At 33.8% G+C, this 20,136-nt stretch overlaps 1 protein-coding gene and 1 long non-coding RNA gene across 2 annotated transcripts; one reads left to right on the forward strand and one right to left on the reverse strand.

Annotated features, from left to right (window-relative positions):
* The first annotated feature begins 1,371 nt into the window (after positions 1-1,371).
* Positions 1,372-3,908, forward strand: LOC145110893 (putative serine/threonine-protein kinase PBL23). Its single transcript, XM_079047206.1, has 4 exons — positions 1,372-2,398; positions 2,663-2,716; positions 2,930-2,999; positions 3,125-3,908. Exons 1-4 carry the CDS (start codon positions 1,490-1,492, stop codon positions 3,553-3,555), a joined length of 1,464 nt encoding a protein of 487 aa, XP_078903332.1. The 5' UTR covers positions 1,372-1,489; the 3' UTR covers positions 3,556-3,908.
* A 4,064-nt stretch (positions 3,909-7,972) lies between these two features.
* Positions 7,973-19,320, reverse strand: LOC145114810 (uncharacterized). The gene is made up of 3 exons (XR_013711240.1): positions 19,254-19,320; positions 18,571-18,707; positions 7,973-8,166 (listed from the first exon to the last, which is right to left on the reverse strand). It is a non-coding gene; the product is annotated as an uncharacterized LOC145114810 (long non-coding RNA).
* Positions 19,321-20,136: the final 816 nt, after the last annotated feature.

Below are 20,136 nucleotides of genomic sequence, written 5' to 3' on the forward strand. Positions count from 1 at the left end.
TATATATAGACAATTATACCCCTAACTTCAACTTGTAAATATTTAAGAGAGAGAAAGATTTTTTTGTTTCCAAACTAATTACCATGAAACACACGGTTTCCTCCTTCCTTCAATTCAGCAATACGTTAGTACCTCTTCAACATGGCAGCCTAGCTTGGGCATTTGCAAACCTCCATTGCGATAATTGATTTTGAATAATTTCCAATAATATTGTTTGATTTGGATATCAATATTGTACAAAGTCCATCCATTCATCTTCTTCATCAATATGACCTTTGCAGTGGTCATAAAATTGGCGACTGTTCTTGTATGTGCATTGAAGGTCCACAAGTTAATGAGATGTGTTTTTTTCTTGGCAAAAATCGAACAAACGTTCGGTCTCCAGCCTTCTTTTTACCTGTCGGATTAGTAACGCCACTGGAAGAGGACGATGATTCATTCCCATTTGTTGAGTCAATTTAATGACAATATATTCAAGTTTAACAGAAATCAGACATCACCCATTGTTAAAAACTCAAATCAGATATCAGAGATGGATTCAAGTCGAGAGTGGGACGAAGAAGCAGCGATAGAAGGAGCAGCGCCGAAGGAAACAAAAAGGATCTTTCTCTCGTGCATCATTTGGAACAAGAATGATCTTTCCTTAATCAGGGGTATAATTGTCAATGTATTATGTTTTCAGTGGAAGGATAAAACCCTTCCGGTGGAAAAATCAAGACGCTTCTATGATGAGGCGAACGTGCGTCTCTGTAGGTAACTTTCGGCTTTCTTTGACGACATGATGTTTGTTGTGTAAATAATATCAGCAAAGCACCCACATCGGTGCAATGTGGCCATGTGGGGATCTTGTAAAACAATGTCACGTAAAAACAATTGAATAAACAAGTAATTAACTATTCATAAATGTGGGTGATCATTTTTTTTTTTGCAAGGCTTTCAAAACTTGAATGAACTAGATGGACGTGGAATATAAATATTAATACAAGTGGCATTGCAAGTTGCTTGAAAAATGGCCATGTGATAATAATATATATAAAGGAAAATAAGCTGTGTACAGTTTCAGAAACAAAATAAATAAATTGACAAAAACTAAACCAACTAATCCCTCACCAGGATCGCATCTTAAGGATATTGTATGGGGTAAGAGACATTTCCATAAAGACAACACTAAATATTATATATTTGTTTTGGAAGTTGGCAACCGGCCCATTGTTTTAGAAATAAATTAACCATAATCTACTTGTGTGTATGTGAGAGAGTATATATATATATATATATATATATATATATATATATATATATATATATATATATATATATATATATATATATATAGTAATCATTATCATTATATATTATATATTACTAGCTAGAGTGATGAGCAACTATAGGTGCGATAGATATGCGATAGATATCAGATCTACTAATCACTTGTAATTCTTTGGTGGTCTTAGTCTAGCTTGTTTTCTATCTTTGATAAAACATCAAGATGATGCCTGTCCAGAAACAGTTTCAACACCTGAAAATACGACTAGAAGTTATATTATTAGCAACAAACAACTTTGGTGAAGACCATCGCATCGGGGAAGGCGGATTTGGGAAAGTTTACAAGGCAAAACTTCTCCTTTCAAATGGGCATACCACAGTTGCTTTAAAGCGTTTAGATCGTATACGTGGACAAGGGGATACCGAGTTTTGGAAGGAGGTCATGACACTTTCGCTTTACAAGCATGAAAATATTGTCTCCTTGTTAGGGTATTGTGATGAGAGTGGCGAGAAGATCCTTGCATACGAGTACGCATCTAATGGAAGTCTGGATTCACATCTCAACAACAATGATCTAACATGGTCTCAACGCCTTAAGATATGCATTGGGGCTGCGCGTGGACTAGCGCACCTTCATAGTGATGTTGGGACTCAAGAAAGAGTATGGCATCGGGATGTCAAAAGTTCTAATATTCTTTTAGATGAAAAGTGGAATGCCAAGATCACAGACTTTGGTCTATCCAAATTTGGTCCAGCTAATCGGCACTACTCGCATCTTTACTCCAATCCTGTAGGCACGTTGGGGTATTGTGATCCGTTATATGCACAGACTGGGCTACTGACAAAGGAGTCAGATGTTTACTCTTTTGGTGTGGTTTTGTTCGAAGTTTTGTGTGGAAGGGTGTGTATACCCAATATTCATGAGCGTCAATCTTTACTTACCTTGGTACGAGAGAGTTATAAACAGAAAAAGCTAAATGAAATTATTTATGGTAACATAAAGCACGAAATAAATCCTAATTCGTTGAAGGCGTTTATATCAATTGCTTATCCATGTTTGAGTTTAGAGCGCGAAGAACGTCCATTAATGGACATGATCGTGAGAACACTTAATACTGCACTCAGCTATCAAGTAGGTTGCTTTTTTCCTTCTTATTTCACTGATCATTTTCTTTCAATTCATCTAAATCTACTTTTTATTATAATATCTAGATAACCAAAAAAAGAAATATGTGTTGGGACAAAATTTATTATCAATTTTGCGTTATGCTTTTTTACAAATTCTATGTTTCCAACTGTCATATACATGTACACCATCTACGTTTGTTTACAAATCATCATAATCATCTTATTCTACATATATATATCGATCATAATCATCTACACCTTGTGTTAGGTTCCAACTCCGGCTCCAACTCTACATCGTAATGTGCCACCATCACTTGCAAAGGTAATTCGAGCTCTATATATGTTCACAAAAATCTAATGTGACACCTCTTTCCATACTATTTGGTATTGTTTCATTACTTCCTAATTCGTAAAGATCTGGGGAGTCACATTTTAACATTACCAAGTACCAACTTAGATCTTTTTGTTGGTAGTTTTTAAGTACAAAAAGGAATTTCCTTATATTTTCTTTTGTGGTGTTATTCTTATCGTACAGACTTTTATTGCCCCGGAAGTGAAATATTATGGTGATGCTCGTAATCCAAAAGGGAAGGAAACTGATCATGGTATTGTTTCCCCTTTCAACAATCAATATTGGTTTTTTAGTTGTCTTATCTACCTATGGGTAAATAAAATTAATACGTTACTGTGTTGTGTTTCCCTTTGAATTCTATAAATATTCTTTTTTTAGGTGTCACCATCAGTATATATTCAGAACCGGGTGTGGCGAGTGTGGTAAAGGTACCACGAAATGTCAATAGAGAGACAACACCCAAAAAGCTTACAAAAAATGGGAAGGATGATAAGTTTTGGGATAAAATTGCACAAGAACAGATGAATAATCAGATAAAGGATATGCAAATTCATGGTGTTAAAAATAACAAAAACCAGCAGCAGAAAGGAGGACAAACAAAGAAAAGTAAGCAACCCCAACAGTCAAAAGGGTCTCAAGATCAGACGTTGCGATATTACAATGGGTATCCTGGTTATGGTAGTGGCGGTGGAGGAAGTAGCAGCATGATGAATCCAAAGAAGTCTGTGAAGTCTAAGGTGGTGGAGAGTGATGAGAGTGATGATGATGTGTACTATGACGATAAGGATGTGGATGAGCACGTTATATAGTTAAGAGAACGTCTACATGGCTACTTCGATAAATAAATAACCAGAGTTCCCTTATGTCAAATACACAACCTTATTTGACTAGAATACCAAAACTAATTCTGCTTCACACGTTGACAATGCCACACAGTCTTTTGTTTTTGCAATCGCCACATGATAGCGCTTTCTGCAATATAGAAAACCATGCCACTTATACTTTTTATCGTCCACCACATCTACTCCACCAAGATCACTATCCAAAAAACCCATTTAAACTTTTTCTTATTGTGTTATTTTTTTATTGGATTATTGTATATTAAAAAATATATTTTTTAATATATTATATTTATATATTAATAAATATTACTTTTTTTTAATTATGTTAATTAAATTTTTTTTGAATTTCTTCTTTATTACATTAATTCTTTTTTATTGGATTATTATATATTAACAAATATTATTCTTAACATATAATATTTATCTATTAGTAAGTGTTACTTTATTGGATTATTAATTTCATTTAATTAATTTTTTTTAATTTTTTTTTTATTACGTTAATTATTTTTATTGGATTATTATATATTAATAAATATTATTTTTAATATACTATATTTATATATTAATAAATATTACTTTTTCTGATTATTATTTTTTTTAATTAAATTTTTTTTAATATCTTTTTATTGCATTAATTCTTTTTTATTGGATTATTATATATTAACAAATATTATTTTTAACATATAATATTTATATATTAGTAAGTGTTACTTTATTGGATTATTAATTTCATTTAAATAATTTTTTAATTTTTTGTTGAGTTAATTCTTTTTATTGGATTATTAATTTAAGTTTATTATTTTTATTTATAATAAATAATATTTTTTTAAATTGTTTTTTTTTAATTTCTTTCTTTATTGTTTTAAATAAAAATACCAAACACTCTTGGTCAGCTCCTCCATTCATTGTTTTTTACCACCTTGCGTCGTCGTATCATCTCGCTGTAAATCATCGATCATCAACTAGAGTCAGTCATTCTCTACGAAAACTACACCAGTCGACTACCCACACAATGTACAATAAACCCAACAAAGCATACAGCCTCCGATCGACCATTCATAACAGATACCGCCATCGATGACGACAATGTTAGATAGAGGGTTTTTAAACCACCATAGCCACTAAAGGTGGTGGCAAGATTGTAGAACTCATTATTCGGTACTAGCGGCCGACCGCCGAGTAGCGAATACTAATATTTTGTAATTCATGTAGAAATATTTTTAAAGGGAAAATATATATATGTCAAAATCATAAGTTAAAATCATAAGTTTATTGAAATATATAACAAATTTAGATATATGTGAATACACAAAAACTAAAATACACACGATGATCTCAATTCGTGAATAATTACTGAAATTATATATATATATATATATATATATATATATATATATATATATATATATATATATATATATATATATATATATATATATATATATATATATATATATATAGCAACAGGGTTGAAGACGACCCGATAATGGTTTGTTGTGACTGAGTGATCGTGGTGGTGTTGTCTAAAATATGTTATCTTTCAAATATTTAAAATAATTTAGGAAAGGTGGGGTGGGTGAGATTTTTTGGTATTTTTATTTAAAACAATAAAGAAAGAAATTAAAAGAAAATAAAAACAATTAAAAAAATTATTTATTATAAATAAAAATAATAAATTTAAATTAAAAATCCAATAAAAAGAATTAACGCAATAAAAAAATAAAAAAAATAATTAAATGAAATAAATAATCAAATAAAGTAACACTTACTAATAGATAAATATTATATGTTAAAATAATATTTGTTAATATATAATAATCCAATAAAAAAGTTAATGCAATAAAGAAGAAATTTAAAAAAAAATTAATTAAAAAATTAATAATAAAAAAGTAATATTTATTAATATATAAGTATAATATATTAAAAATAATATTTATTAATATATAATAATCCAATAAAAAAAATAATACAACAAGAAAAAAGTAAAAATAAAAAATAAAAATAAAAATAAAAATAAATAAATTAAAAGAATTAATATACAATAATTCAATAAAATGAAAAACAAAAATTGCATAATTGGTCCTTGTAGTTTGGTAAAAAGATAAAACTGCAGAAATAGTCCCAGAAGTAAATCCGTCATTTGCCAAAAGTTAGCAGCCATGTTGTTAAACTTAACGAGGTAGAAACCAAAACCACAACAAAACCACCAAATAGGGACCTTTTTTGCTAATAAACTTTTTTTTGGACCTTACCCAAAGAAATTGACAAACCACAGGGACTATTTTTGCAATTTTGTCTATTTTGGGCATGTTAGTTTTTGAACACTAGACCTGGTATGTGGAATTTCACATCTCAACTTCTAGGTCCTCATCGCGGCTGCGGTTTCATACACCACAATAGAAGCAACTAAAGCAAATAAACAAAATAATGATTGTTGTTCATACATTACTAGTAACTAAACTTATCCTACAAGAAACGTTTTACTGTAATGATTAGGTGCTATTGACGGTTATGTAACTGTGTCCATTTTAAGTTTAATAATTATGAATTTGGTTCATAAGTGGTTAGTTTTAAGTTAATGTTTCTAACCCATTAAAAATCTTGTTACACATCTCAATATACATTTTGAACTTACATTTCACTGAAATGAATAGTCATGATCTTAGTAGGTAAGTGCTTAACAAGTGGGACAAAAAGTAAAGTTAATGTTGTTAGTCTTGCAAAATCCTGAAACTGTCCACTAATTTTAAGAAATTATGTAAAATCATTGGATTATCCAAATTGTATTAATCTGATTTGCATGTATAATATGTCCTTGAAAATGTGTGGATGTCTAGTTTCATCCACCAAGAGGGCTTAATCTGGTTTTGTCTACAAATATGAAGAATTTGCATCGGTCCGGAAAATTCACTGATCACTTTCGTTATTTTGTACAATTCTTAACTAAATCTAAGGAACTCGAAAATGCATGAAAAATATTTCTCAGCTACGTATGTGTAGTTTCATTCATACCAAAGGCTTAATTCCATTCTTAAGATGACGCAATTGGAATTATTTGCAGATTGGTCCAAAAAGATGGTTGTTTGAAATAGCCATCTTCTAAAATGTATAAATAATTCTAGCAAAAATCCAACTAGCATAAGTAAGGGATAATGTCATAAAAGGCCTTAAGTTTGGATGAAAATGTCGGTTTTACCCTCCGGTAGATTTTTGGTTCGTTTATACCGTAAACTTGTTATTTTTTTTGTCGGTTTTGCCATTTTTACCTGTAATAGCAGGTTTCCAGGTTACCGTGAAATATTATTTGCGAAAAAACCCCTTAATTTTACAAATATCTTGCAAAAAAAAATAACTCTTAAGATTATAAACATATAAAATATAACTATGTATTAAAATTTTAATAAAACTAAATAGTTTTTTTTTTAATTTAAATATCAAAAGTTTATATCAAACCAATATAAATTGTACCGTACTTATATTTTGAAATCAAAACCGAAACACATTTTTACCTTTAAGTATGGTAATTTTTTATTGGTTCGATATAAACTTTTGATATTTAAATTTTAAGAAATTATTTAGTTTTGTCAAATTTTGTATATATTCATTAATTAATACTTAAACTTTTCTATGCAAAAATAAAAAACGTATGTTAGCTAATAATTAATTACGATGCTACATATGCTAAAATAGTTAAATATATGAATAATATGATATTAACTACATTCAATTCATTTTTTTAAACGGAAAATAAAAATATTTTATCTGTTTAAAAGGTTTGTATTTCAGAAATAATAACGTATTATATTTTTTTATACAGATAAATATATTTGTATAATAAACTAGACAAAAATATTTATATTTTATATGTTTAAAAGGTTTATGTTTGTGTTTTAGAAATAATAACTTATACAACTATATTTATTTTTATAAAAAAATATGATATATTATTATTTCTAAAACACAAACTTTTTAACCATATAAAATATTTTTATTTTCCTTTAAAAAAATAATTTTATGGAAATAATGTCACCACATAGTGACTATTATCACCTCCAAAACTGATTTACGAGCCATGAATATATACAACGAATCCAAAAAAACCACGTAAATCACATATAAGAATAACATTGGATAAGTCTATATTGATTTTTCATTCAAAAAACTTTTTTTAATACTTCAAAAAATATTTTAATTAATTCTTTTTACTACTTTTAGGTAAAAGATAAGAATTTTGATTCCACGAGAGAGATGGATAAGTAATTATAGTTCACAAATCTAGGGCTGATACTTTATTATTGTGTAATTTAATGAAAATAGGTTAATGGGGATATATGTAATTTTAAAGAGTCATAAAAGAAAGGAATTAAATTCATGGGTTTTAGAAAGGATTTTTGAATTCCTATATATGGCTGGGGTATTTTGTAGATTTCAACAGAATTCAAATACTTATTTACAACCAAACACAGGATTTGTTTGGAATTGAATTCCAATTCTTGACAAATCCAACAAAATCCCACAAAGCAAACGCCCCCTCAAGTTGATATGTAACGAGTGTATACCTTCCAGGAATCCAAGTACCTAACCAAGCATCACTGAAAAGGTTATCCTTATAAAATGGTAAATAATGAATTTCAAGAATGAACTATAAGATGTTTCATAAGTGCAAGGTTTAGATAACAGTAACAAAAGAAGTCATATGACTTCAATATACAATGGCAAAGATTATAGGGAAATTAGTACAAGTAACAAAACATGACTTACCTCAGTTCCTAGCAAAAAGGTGAAAACTATATCTTTCAGCAACTCATGACAGTAAATTTAAGGGGTAATGCTAAGGAAAGGTAACAAACTATGTCTTTTTCTTTACTTTAGATCACTAAAGTTTTATACATTCTAGCCCATTGAACAACCGAATTTTGTTTCAAATTAAGACAGTCAACAGGACATAACGTTTTCAACCAGTTACCTTCTGATATGGCATGCTGGTGTCTACCTGGCATCCACATCCAACTTTATTTCATTGTAATGATATGAAAACTTAATATCATTTTAGTATACTAAACTTTAGAACTTATAACTTTATTGACAAACAGAATTAAGTTCTCCTGTGTTCCCCAATACCCACAGAATTCTTGATAAAGCCTTTGCTTTCTCATCTTCTTCTTTACAAAGCTTTGATTTTGTATCTACTTGTAAAATCCAGAAATATTTGTCTCTTTTTATCAAAGAAATAAGGATTAAAAATGGCAGACAGCAAAGGAACCGATGGGGAAAGTGTTGGATTAGGTGTCTAAGCCCATAACTATAATTGGTATGTACTTGAATTGATAGCAGCACAGTCCTTTTGGGTTGCCCTCAACCTAGCAACTGGACAAGGAAATTATGAAAGGAGAGATATTAATTTATAAGATTAATAAATTAATATATATATAAATGATTTATTAATATGTTAATGGATTAATATATTAATTAGAAATCATTATGTTTAATTAATTGTTAGCCAGAAATTAATCAGAATTGATTTTGGGGTTAAAAGAATTAATTATAAGGTGCAGGGACTAGTTTGCAATTATCTAATAGTTGAGTGGAAGGCTCTAGAACCCCCTTGGAAGAGGGTGGACGAAATCTTTAGGGGAAACCCTAATAATTTCGTCCATAGGGGCTTGGATAAGGCCCTTGGGTTTGCTTAGGCCCTAAGCAAAGGATAACTAGGGTTTCCCTTAAACCCTAGATCCCTCAGCTATATAAGGAGCCTCCTGGTTCATGTTTTTGGTGACTCTTTCTTTTGAAGAAACCCTAAGGCCGAGATTTTGCATACTCCCTCTCCCCTCTCTTCTTCTACTTTCCTTCTTGCTAGTTTGGGTGTGATTCCATTAGAGGCATTACACTTGTGGTGCTAAAGCTTCCAAGAAGATCAAGATCAAGATCAAGGGAATATCAATTGCTTGCTATAGCAATTGAAAGGTATGTAAACCCTAAACCCTAGTTTGTTAATTTCGAAATTAGCCTCTCTCCTCTAGGGTTCTTGTTTTGCAATTCAAAGTTGTATGTTCAATAGTTAAAACATAGATCCAAAGTAGGTTGCATGTGAACTTAGGAATTGTTTTCTAGTTTATTTATTGTACCTAAAACCCATCAGTGGTATCAGAGCCATTGTTGTTTTAAATTGAATTGCTGCAATTGTTGAATTGCAAATTAGGGTTTATAGCTATTAAACCCTAAAGGCCAAATTTTCGATTTCTAGGGTTTTGGATCAAAGGGTTTTTTTCGAAAACCCTAGCCTCCAAAGAACCCTAATCGAAATTAGGGTTAGGGTTTTGAAAACCCTAGCCTCCTCCCTTATGAATTTCGAAATATGCTAAGAGGATAACTAGGGTTTCTTGTTTTTGGATAATTGTTACTTAATTAGATTAATTGGATAATTATCCTTACCCTATTTTTCGAAATTAGAGGGATAAGGATTAGGATTAAATTAATTGATTAATTTAATTAGATAATCCTTACAAGATTTAATAATTTGATTAATAGTTAATTAATAGATAAATATTAAATCTAGTTAATTGGTTTATTTAAATTTGAATTTAACAGCTTAAATTTCGAAATTTATATAAACCCTTGAAGTTTTAAAAAGTTTTAAAACACACCTTATATATATATTATAATTAAAGGTTTAATATTATATGTATAAGAATATGGTCAGTCAAATCGCTTGTATGCCTCATTCACGAAGCTAATCTATAAGGGGGGGTATAAGGAAACTGCCTATAAAATGGTAGTTGAATGGGTGTCCACTCTCACCCACCGCTTCCTTGATTAGTGGAGGGTCGTTAGCAGAACGGATTTGATAGGACAACTACTTCTCATTAAAAGTATAATGACATTAAAGAAAGTACTAGAACATTATTTTTAAAATCCCAACTCTAGTTACTTTAGGAAAAATGTGAAAAGTATGTTAATCCATGAAATTGCACATTATGCTTTATTGGTCGTTAGTGGAGCGTGTGTGGTTAACCAGCACACTAAAGGGCACTAATAAAGAGTAGTAATGGGTATCTCATAATTGTCATTTTGATGGAGCGTGTGTGGTTTACCAGCACATCAATAGTTAATGATAAAGACAATGAGGTTACCAAGCACATTTGCATGGTTATTCACATCTTGTTTGTGATCCTCGGCATCCCAGTCACAAATAGAAGAGCATAATCTGAGATTAAAACATGCCATTGAATAGTTTCAATGTATCTCAAAAGAATTAGGAATTTCACTTCGTTTGTTTCGTCTAATGGTGGAATTGGTGAATCATCATTCATCTACCTTTATGAAATTTACACTTGGATCTCGGCATCCCATTTCTAAGTTATGAATCTTCATAGTTGGATCCTAACCTTGATATTATATCTTTGGGTTATTCTATTAAGGTATCTTGAAATCTAACTAAAACTTTCTTTCTTTTCAGATGTCTACTCCTGGAAACACTTCTGCTTCGTCCTCCTCCAACCAAAACTTCTCTTTGCTCAATATCTGCTCCAAAGTCGTTATGGATGGCTCAAACTATAACGATTGGATGCGCAACATCAAGATGGCTCTTCGTTTCGAGAACAAAGAATATGTTCTTGAAAAGGAGCTCAAAGAGCTTGATGAGAATGAAGCTACTCCTGAAGATCTTGCTGCCTACAAGAAACATTACGATGATGCTACCAAAGTGGCATGCATCATGGTGGCAACTATGTCCCCAGAACTGCAGAGGTACTATGAGGACTACTGGCCTTTCGAGATGAACAAGGACCTTATGGAAAAGTACCATAAGCGAGCTCGTCAAGAAAAGTTCGAAGTAGTCAAGTCACTCATGGCTTGCAAGATGAAAGATGGGGAGTCGGTTGTGTCACATGTGCAAAGAATGCAACGCTACATAGAGCGTTTGGTCAAGCTCAATATTCACTTTGATGAGGAATTGGCCATTGACATGGTCTTGAACTCACTTCCTGAATGTTATGGTCAGTTTATTCTAACTTACCATTTGAACAATACTGAGCAGACCTTGGCCCAATTGCACAACTTGTTGCAGACAGCTGAGGCAGGGATGAAGGGTAAAAGTATACCCTCCACACCTACGAGTGCCCCTGTTTTGGCTATTGGACAGGGAAAGGGGAAAAAGAGGAAAGGTCCTCCCAAGCAAAACTGGAAGAGCAAGGCTCAAGCTGGGTCATCTAGTAATGGCCCAAAGGCTAAGCCCAATGGTTCCACTCCCCATGTTTCTGATCCAAAAGAGGCAGTTTGCTTTTACTGCAACCAAAAGGGGCATTGGAAGAGATCTTGCCCACAGTATCTGCAAGATATCAAGGATGGCAAAGTGAAGCCATCTTCGGCAGGTATTTACACTATTTCTGCTAATAACTCATTATCTTCTCGTTCATGGGTCCTTGATACAAGATGTGGTTTTCATATCTGTTCTGATTTGCAGGGTCTAAAGGAAAGTGAGGAGATAGAGCGAGGAAGGATAAACCTGATCATGGGAAACAGAAAGTCTTCACCAGTAACCAAGATCGGAGTTTATCAGCTTCTGCTTAGTAATGATGTTAGATTAGATTTAATAAATTGTTGCTATTCGTCTGAGATGACGAGAAACATTATTTCATTTCATGCATTGTTCAGACAAGGTTTTACATATTCTTTTAATGATTTGAATGGTTCAATTTCTGTTTATAAGAATGGTGTTTTTATGTTTGAAGCTTTGCCTTGTAATGGTGTGTATGAAACAGTGACTTGTGTTGATAGCCTAGGAAATAGTGTACTTAATATTGACTTGTCTAATAGTGTAGACAAGGCATGCTTGTGGCATTGTCGTCTTGGACACATTAACAAGAAACGCATAGCCCAACTCCAAAAGGATGGAGTGTTGGAATCATTTGACCTAAAGTCAGATGATATGTGTGAGTCTTGTCTTTTGGGAAAGATGACAAAATCACCATTCATAGGGTCTTGTGAAAGAGGTGAAGGTCTGTTGGATCTCATACACACGGATGTGTGTGGACCCTTCAGATCAACTACAAGAGATGCTAATCGATTCTATGTGACTTTCACTGACGATTATAGCAGATATGGATATATCTACTTGATCAAGCATAAGTCAGAAACTTTTGAAAAGTTCAAAGAGTTTAAGCATGAAGTCGAAAATCAATTGGGCAGAAAGATAAAGATACTTAGATCCGATAGAGGCGGGGAGTATCTTAGTATCGAGTTTAACGACTATCTGAAAGAATGTGGGATAGTCTCGCAATTGACTCCTCCTAGGACACCACAGTTAAATGGTGTAGCTGAGAGGCGCAATCGAACCTTGTTAGACATGGTTCGTTCTATGATGAGTCGGGCTTCGCTTCCTATTCACTTCTGGGGGTATGCCTTAGAGACAGCCGCCCACATCCTCAATCTTGTCCCTACAAAGAAGGTTGCCAAAACACCTCACGAAATGTGGACAGGGAAAGTTCCCTCGTTAGCACATATTAAAGTCTGGGGTTGTGAAGCTTTCGTAAGACGAGAGACTCACGACAAGCTAGCAGCTAGAAGTGAGAAATGTGTTTTCATTGGTTACCCAAAGCAGTCTTTTGGATATTTGTTCTACAGGCCTAGTGAGAACGTGGTCTTTGTAGCACGAAGAGGAGTCTTTCTTGAAAGAGAGCTCATATTCAAAGAGGACAGTGGGAGCACTATTGATCTTGAAGAAATTCAAGAGTCAGCCAATGAAGGAACCTTAGATGACACTAGCACTCAACCAGAGGAAACAGTTCCTGTTGAACCAATCGATAACTCATTACCTCTTAGAAGATCCACTAGGGTGAGTGTGCCACCTGAGTTGTATGGTTTTCATATTACTTCAGATGGTGACACATTCATAAGTGACAGAACACTGGTAAACTTAGATGAACCAGTCACTTATAAGGAAGCAATGGCAGGCCCAGAGGCTTCCAAGTGGAAAGAGGCAATTGACAGCGAGATTAAGTCCATGTATGACAACCAAGTTTGGAATTTGGTTGATAGTGCACCAGGTCGTAAGACAGTTGGGTGCAAATGGATCTTCAAGAAGAAGACAGACATGGATGGAAATGTGCACACATTCAAGGCTCGACTGGTTGCAAAAGGTTTCACTCAAACCCCAGGGGTTGACTATGATGAGACCTTCTCGCCAGTGGCTAAGATTAAATCTATTAGGATATTGCTCGCCATAGCTGCCTTTCATGATTATGAAATCTGGCAGATGGATGTCAAAACTGCTTTCCTTAATGGGAAGTTGGCTGAAGATGTTTACATGAGTCAGCCAGAGGGTTTTGTTGATGCAAAGTTCCCCAATAGAGTGTGCAAGCTTGAGAAATCCATTTATGGATTGAAACAAGCATCTCGCAGTTGGAATCTTTGCTTCCATGAGAAAGTCAAAGAGTTTGGTTTCTCTAGAAGTGAAGATGAGTTCTGTGTGTATATCAAGGCTAGTGGGAGTATAGTAACTTTTCTGGTGTTGTATGTCGATGACATATTACTCATTGGTAACGACGTTCCAACCTTGAAAGAAGTTAAGTCTTGGCTTGGAAAATGTTTTGCCATGAAAGACCTTGGAGAAGCTGCCTATATTCTTGGGATTAGAATATTGAGAGATAGAAAGAAGAGACTAATTGGACTTAGTCAGAGCACATACTTGGATAAGGTACTAAAGAGGTTTAGTATGGAAAATTCCAAGAAGGGAGAGCTACCTATCCAGAGCAATACCAAATTGAGTAAGACTCAATGCCCGAGTACAGATGTTGAAATAGATGACATGAGTCGTGTACCTTATGCTTCCGCTGTCGGATCGATCATGTACGCTATGACATGTACTCGTCCTGATGTGGCATTTGCTTTGAGCATGGTCAGTCGCTATCAGGGAAACCCAGGTAGAGCTCATTGGATAGTAGTTAAGAATATACTCAAGTATTTGCGAAGGACAAAGGACTGGGTCCTTGTGCTTGGTGGCAGTGATACTTTGAGAGTAGATGGTTACAGTGATGCCAGCTTTCAGACGGATAGAGATAACTTCCGTTCTCAGTCAGGCTGGGTGTTTTTACTGAATGGAGGAGCAGTTACTTGGAAGAGTTCCAAGCAAAATACGGTGGCTGATTCTACTTGTGAATCAGAGTACATAGCAGCAAGTGAAGCGTCGAAAGAAGCAGCTTGGTTGAGGAACTTCATCGGGGATCTCGGAGTTGTTCCAACCATCCAGGAGCCTATGGAACTGTTCTGCGATAATGAAGGAGCGGTTGCCTTGACAAAGGAACCGAGAGATCATGGTAAGACCCGACATATCGACAGAAAGTACCATTTCATCAGACATAGAGTAGAAGAAGGCCATCTTATAGTAAAGAGGGTGTCATCTGAAGATAACCCAGCAGATCCTCTCACAAAGGGTCTGAGTAGGGCTAAGCATATTCAGCATGCTCGAAGCATAGGACTGAAAGATGATATTAGTTTTAGTAGTTAGATTAGTTTTTGAAACTTGTAACAAAGTAAATGTAATTGACTTTTGGTGATTAAATAATAAAGTATTATTTATAAGTTTGGCTACTACCTTTTGTCAATTGTTTATTATTGTGTTTCATTTTTGCATGTTTTACTTTCTGAATAATGAGATTATTCAAACTCCACAGTCGCTCGTACTCTTGGAAGTAAGTAGTGAATTAAGACTGTCATGAATTGGATTGCAGATTGTCTAAGGATAGACATGACAATAGAATTGTTGCAACGTTCATGAGTACTCAGAAATTGAGATTTGAGTATTGGATAAACCCTCGCTCAGAGTATTACTTCATGGAATTCATCACTAGTAATACTGAGACGATAATATCTTATAATCTTGAAACGAAGATATATGAGTTGTAATTTACAATTCGGTTGTGCATTGGTGATACGAAAACGCATCAGTAACTTGGTGTTATAAAACGTATTGTCATGCATAATTTGATGAGTAAAAGATACAAGCATATGAGTCAACGTTTATTCGTTCCTTTTGCCCTAACAGGAAAAGCGATATCTGTGGGCCCCTCGATGATTTGGTGTTGACTTATGTGCTGGGCCCAGCTAGGACTAAATTGATGTGTTCGATTAGAAGTCCTACATCATCACAAATCAGGAATCGGGAAACATAGATTCTGGACAAAGAGATTGATTACATTCCATGTCTTATGTCTAGGGATATCTAGCAGAACGAAGGATTATATGATCACTTATCTTAGGACACATAACTGACTGGGTCAGAGTTCGGCAGCAGCTTTTGGAAGCTACAATTTGCTGGTCAAATTTAGAAGGCATACTAGCAATTATAGTTACAGACTTATCCAAGTGGGAGACTGTTGGATTAGGTGTCTAAGCCCATAACTATAATTGGTATGTACTTGAATTGATAGCAGCACAGTCCTTTTGGGTTGCCCTCAACCTAGCAACTGGACAAGGAAATTATGAAAGGAGAGATATTAATTTATAAGATTAATAAATTAATATATATAAATGATTTATTAATATGTTAATGGATTAATATATTAATTAGAAATCATTATGTTTAATTAATTGTTAGCCAGAAATTAATCAGAATTGATTTTGGGGTTAAAAGAATTAATTATAAGGTGCAGGGACTAGTTTGCAATTATCTAATAGTTGAGTGGAAGGCTCTAGAACCCCCTTGGAAGAGGGTGGACGAAATCTTTAGGGGAAACCCTAATAATTTCGTCCATAGGGGCTTGGATAAGGCCCTTGGGTTTGCTTAGGCCCTAAGCAAAGGATAACTAGGGTTTCCCTTAAACCCTAGATCCCTCAGCTATATAAGGAGCCTCCTGGTTCATGTTTTTGGTGACTCTTTCTTTTGAAGAAACCCTAAGGCCGAGATTTTGCATACTCCCTCTCCCCTCTCTTCTTCTACTTTCCTTCTTGCTAGTTTGGGTGTGATTCCATTAGAGGCATTACACTTGTGGTGCTAAAGCTTCCAAGAAGATCAAGATCAAGATCAAGGGAATATCAATTGCTTGCTATAGCAATTGAAAGGTATGTAAACCCTAAACCCTAGTTTGTTAATTTCGAAATTAGCCTCTCTCCTCTAGGGTTCTTGTTTTGCAATTCAAAGTTGTATGTTCAATAGTTAAAACATAGATCCAAAGTAGGTTGCATGTGAACTTAGGAATTGTTTTCTAGTTTATTTATTGTACCTAAAACCCATCAGAAAGGTGGCAGTCCCTCCGACCTGTGATGGAGGGGTAGGCCCAGTGTGAAACCCACTTTCTTTAAACCCATCAGCCAATGAATGAGCATGTGCCTGATGTACCCCTAAGAAATTTCTTCCCAATCTAGAAGAAAAAACTGCTCTCCTTTTTAGAGGTCTGATGTACCCCTAAGAAGGGGTAGAAAATGGAAGGAACCGTTGAAGGATGCCTATGAAGTTGGCATATTCTGGTTTACCCGTAAAAGGGGTAGACCAATACTGAAAGAGGAATGGGATCGATCTTGGGGTTTCATCCATTGAACATTTGAATGTGATGGTGATTTCAATTTTCAATCTTAGTTATTCTATGGGTGAAACCCTAAGATTGAAATCTCATTCCCCTTTCATTATTGGTCTACCCCTTTTACGGGTAAACCAGAATATGTCAACTTCATAGGCATCCTTCAATGGTTCCTTTCTTTTTCTACCCCTTCTTAGGGGTACATCGGACCTATAAAATGAAGAGCAGATTCTTCTTCTAGCTTGGAAAGCAATTTCTAAGGGAAACAATGGGCACATGCTCATTCTTTGGCAAATGGGTTTAAAGAAAGTGAGTTCCACACTGGGCGTTCCCCTCTAGCACAGGTCAGAGGGACTGCCACCTTTCCCCATCGGTCCTTTGCATTCTGCCATCGTTAATGTATTTTTCTTTGATAAAAGAGACGGTACTTTCGGGATTTGACAAGGATCGTATACAAAATCAGTTATTTATGAAGAAAAACAGGTGAACTCAAAGACATTCGGTCAAGAATTATGTAGAGATATTCGAGAAAACATGAGAAATCAAAGGGTAATTGTCAATAAAATCCAAAGTTTCAAGTTTAATAAACAAAAATAATTTTAATTTTTGATAAAATTAAAATTAAATAAAAAAGTCCACGTGGACGGTATGCTACATAGACACCAAGTGGATGTATTTAAGGGTAACCGGTTGAAAAGGCTATACCCTGTTGGATTGTCATAATTTGAAACAAAAGTACGTGTGTAAGGGATAGAATGTATAATTAAAAACTTTAGTGAAATAAAATAAAAAAAAATGACAATATTACCCCTCTTAGATGATTTTAGGGTTTTCGGTTGTGCCGCTGGAGTCCACCCTATGTGGCTAGAAATGATGAAGACTGCAAGATTTCGTGATCCATAGATCACCAACCAATAATAAAAACAGTAGAAGACAATGAAAATGAAAAAGCCTCGAGAGAAAAACAACATAGCAGATCTTAGGTGATATAGGTGATGATGGATGTGGGAATCTAGTGCCTATTAGGGATTTATGGAGTCAAATGGAAGCAAGTGCAAATATGGATAGTATTGAAGGCGATCAATATCATTTACCAACAATAGAAATCCTTTATGCTTCCATTATCAAAACCATAGCACTGCTTTTTCACCTAATGGAAAACTTGTTCAAACAGATCCACCATTTGGGAGAGAAGGAAATGGTGAATGTGTTTCTTGGGATGAATGATACAAGGGAGAGCCTTAATTTATACTAGAGCCTACCTCACTAAACAAGGAAAATACGTAACAAGAAAAAGATACGCATTAACTTTACAGCTAATTTACAGCCAATATACAATAAGAATTTAATGAAAAAATAAATTTCACGGTTGACTGAGGCAAGCGGTGGACGCGTGTTCCAAGCTGATCCAAAAGGGCAGATGGGTAATTTTACCAACAAAAAGGGCATAACTGATGAAAAGTGGGCTAACCTTATTTTAGAAGACAGATCCTCAGATTCTGAATCTGCTTGATGCTCTTCGCCTCGACCACTAAAGACATCAGACCATAACGAAAGAATATCAATCTCCGCCAGTGCACGCAAACTCAAAGCTGACTCAGAACGTACCTACCAATCATGTCAGATTAAAATTTTTAAGTATTTGACTAGTGAATAAACATAGAATGTGAAATTGCGAGTTTTTTGCCAAAACAAATAAGTTGTCACTAGTGCTTGGATCAAGAAATACCAAAGTTGAAAAGCAAAACAAAGACAGAATTGAAAAGGATGCATTAAGATATTAATTATTGTGCCAAAGACAACTTAGATTAGCATTTTGCATCTGCTAAAAGGCATATTGTGAATTACATATTGCTATTATTGGCATAAAATGTAGGTAAGTTGCTATTATGGGTAATAAATCATAAGTATATTGCTATTACAGATAATTAATAAAGTACATTGCCTATATTGGTAAAAGGGGTATAATATGTTGCTATTTGTATTTCCTTCAATTTACCCTTTGCTAAATAACATCACTGTAATTTCCTTCCAGTGTCACTTTCATCAATATCATTCCCTTCCAAAACAAGCATAAGGCCCAAAGCATCTCGTATTCAACTTAAAAAAAAAAAAAAAAAAAAAAAAGATAACGAAAACATCATAATATCTTACAAGAGGTGAAGAGTTAGACAATGCTACTACTGCTGTGTCATCAAGAACCTCCTTGAATTCAACATGAACCTGAAAATTCCTAATATTATTTCAACATATTATGGACTTAAGTAAATTCCTAATCCATCCTTAATATTACTCAAATAATGATTACAAACTCATAGATTTCCTTAAACTGTATCTAGAGATGTTATGAGTTTTACAACACACTTATGGACATAATTTGTTCAATTAACCACTTGAACTTCATAAAAATGATCTAACTAATTCCTTTTCATCATTTTAAAAAATTTCAAATGCATTTCATGTTGTCTTCTAACTATAATGTTCAATTCCTAAACCACAATCTCCATTAAAGCCGTATGAAGCTTAATTTCACTAAATTATCTATAGATCAAACTCTCTATTGAATATTGATCATAACAATTTAATATTACATTATTTATTTAGCTAAATTAAAAAAGATAGTGTTTATATGCTCATAGAAGCTCAAACCCCCCAAATTAGCCAAGTAAATGATGAGACGTACGCCAAGAGATTAATGTACTAATGTTAACATTGACCTTAAAATTACCATCTATTATCAAACTAACATCATAACTCAAACCTCATCCAAAGTATAAACTCTAACTTGAAAGATGAAGAACATAAGTAGGATTTTATCTCCTTAACGCCTTTAGTAAGTGATTTGAACTAATAATATTCAGTTTCACCTTCGATCACACTCCAATCTTGCTCCAAGGCTGAAAATTGCCGATTCCCCTCTCTCAAGCTTATTTGGGTGGAAATGAGGTGTGAAAAAAGTGAACTATTATGTCCATCAAACACATTACCACTCGACTTTCTAGTTGTTTCTACTTTGACCACCACTTAAACAAGAAAA

Source organism: Lactuca virosa, chromosome 5, assembly GCF_052849685.1.
Source record: "Lactuca virosa cultivar CGN04683 chromosome 5, Lactuca_virosa_CGN04683_v6, whole genome shotgun sequence".
NCBI lineage: Eukaryota > Viridiplantae > Streptophyta > Magnoliopsida > Asterales > Asteraceae > Lactuca > Lactuca virosa.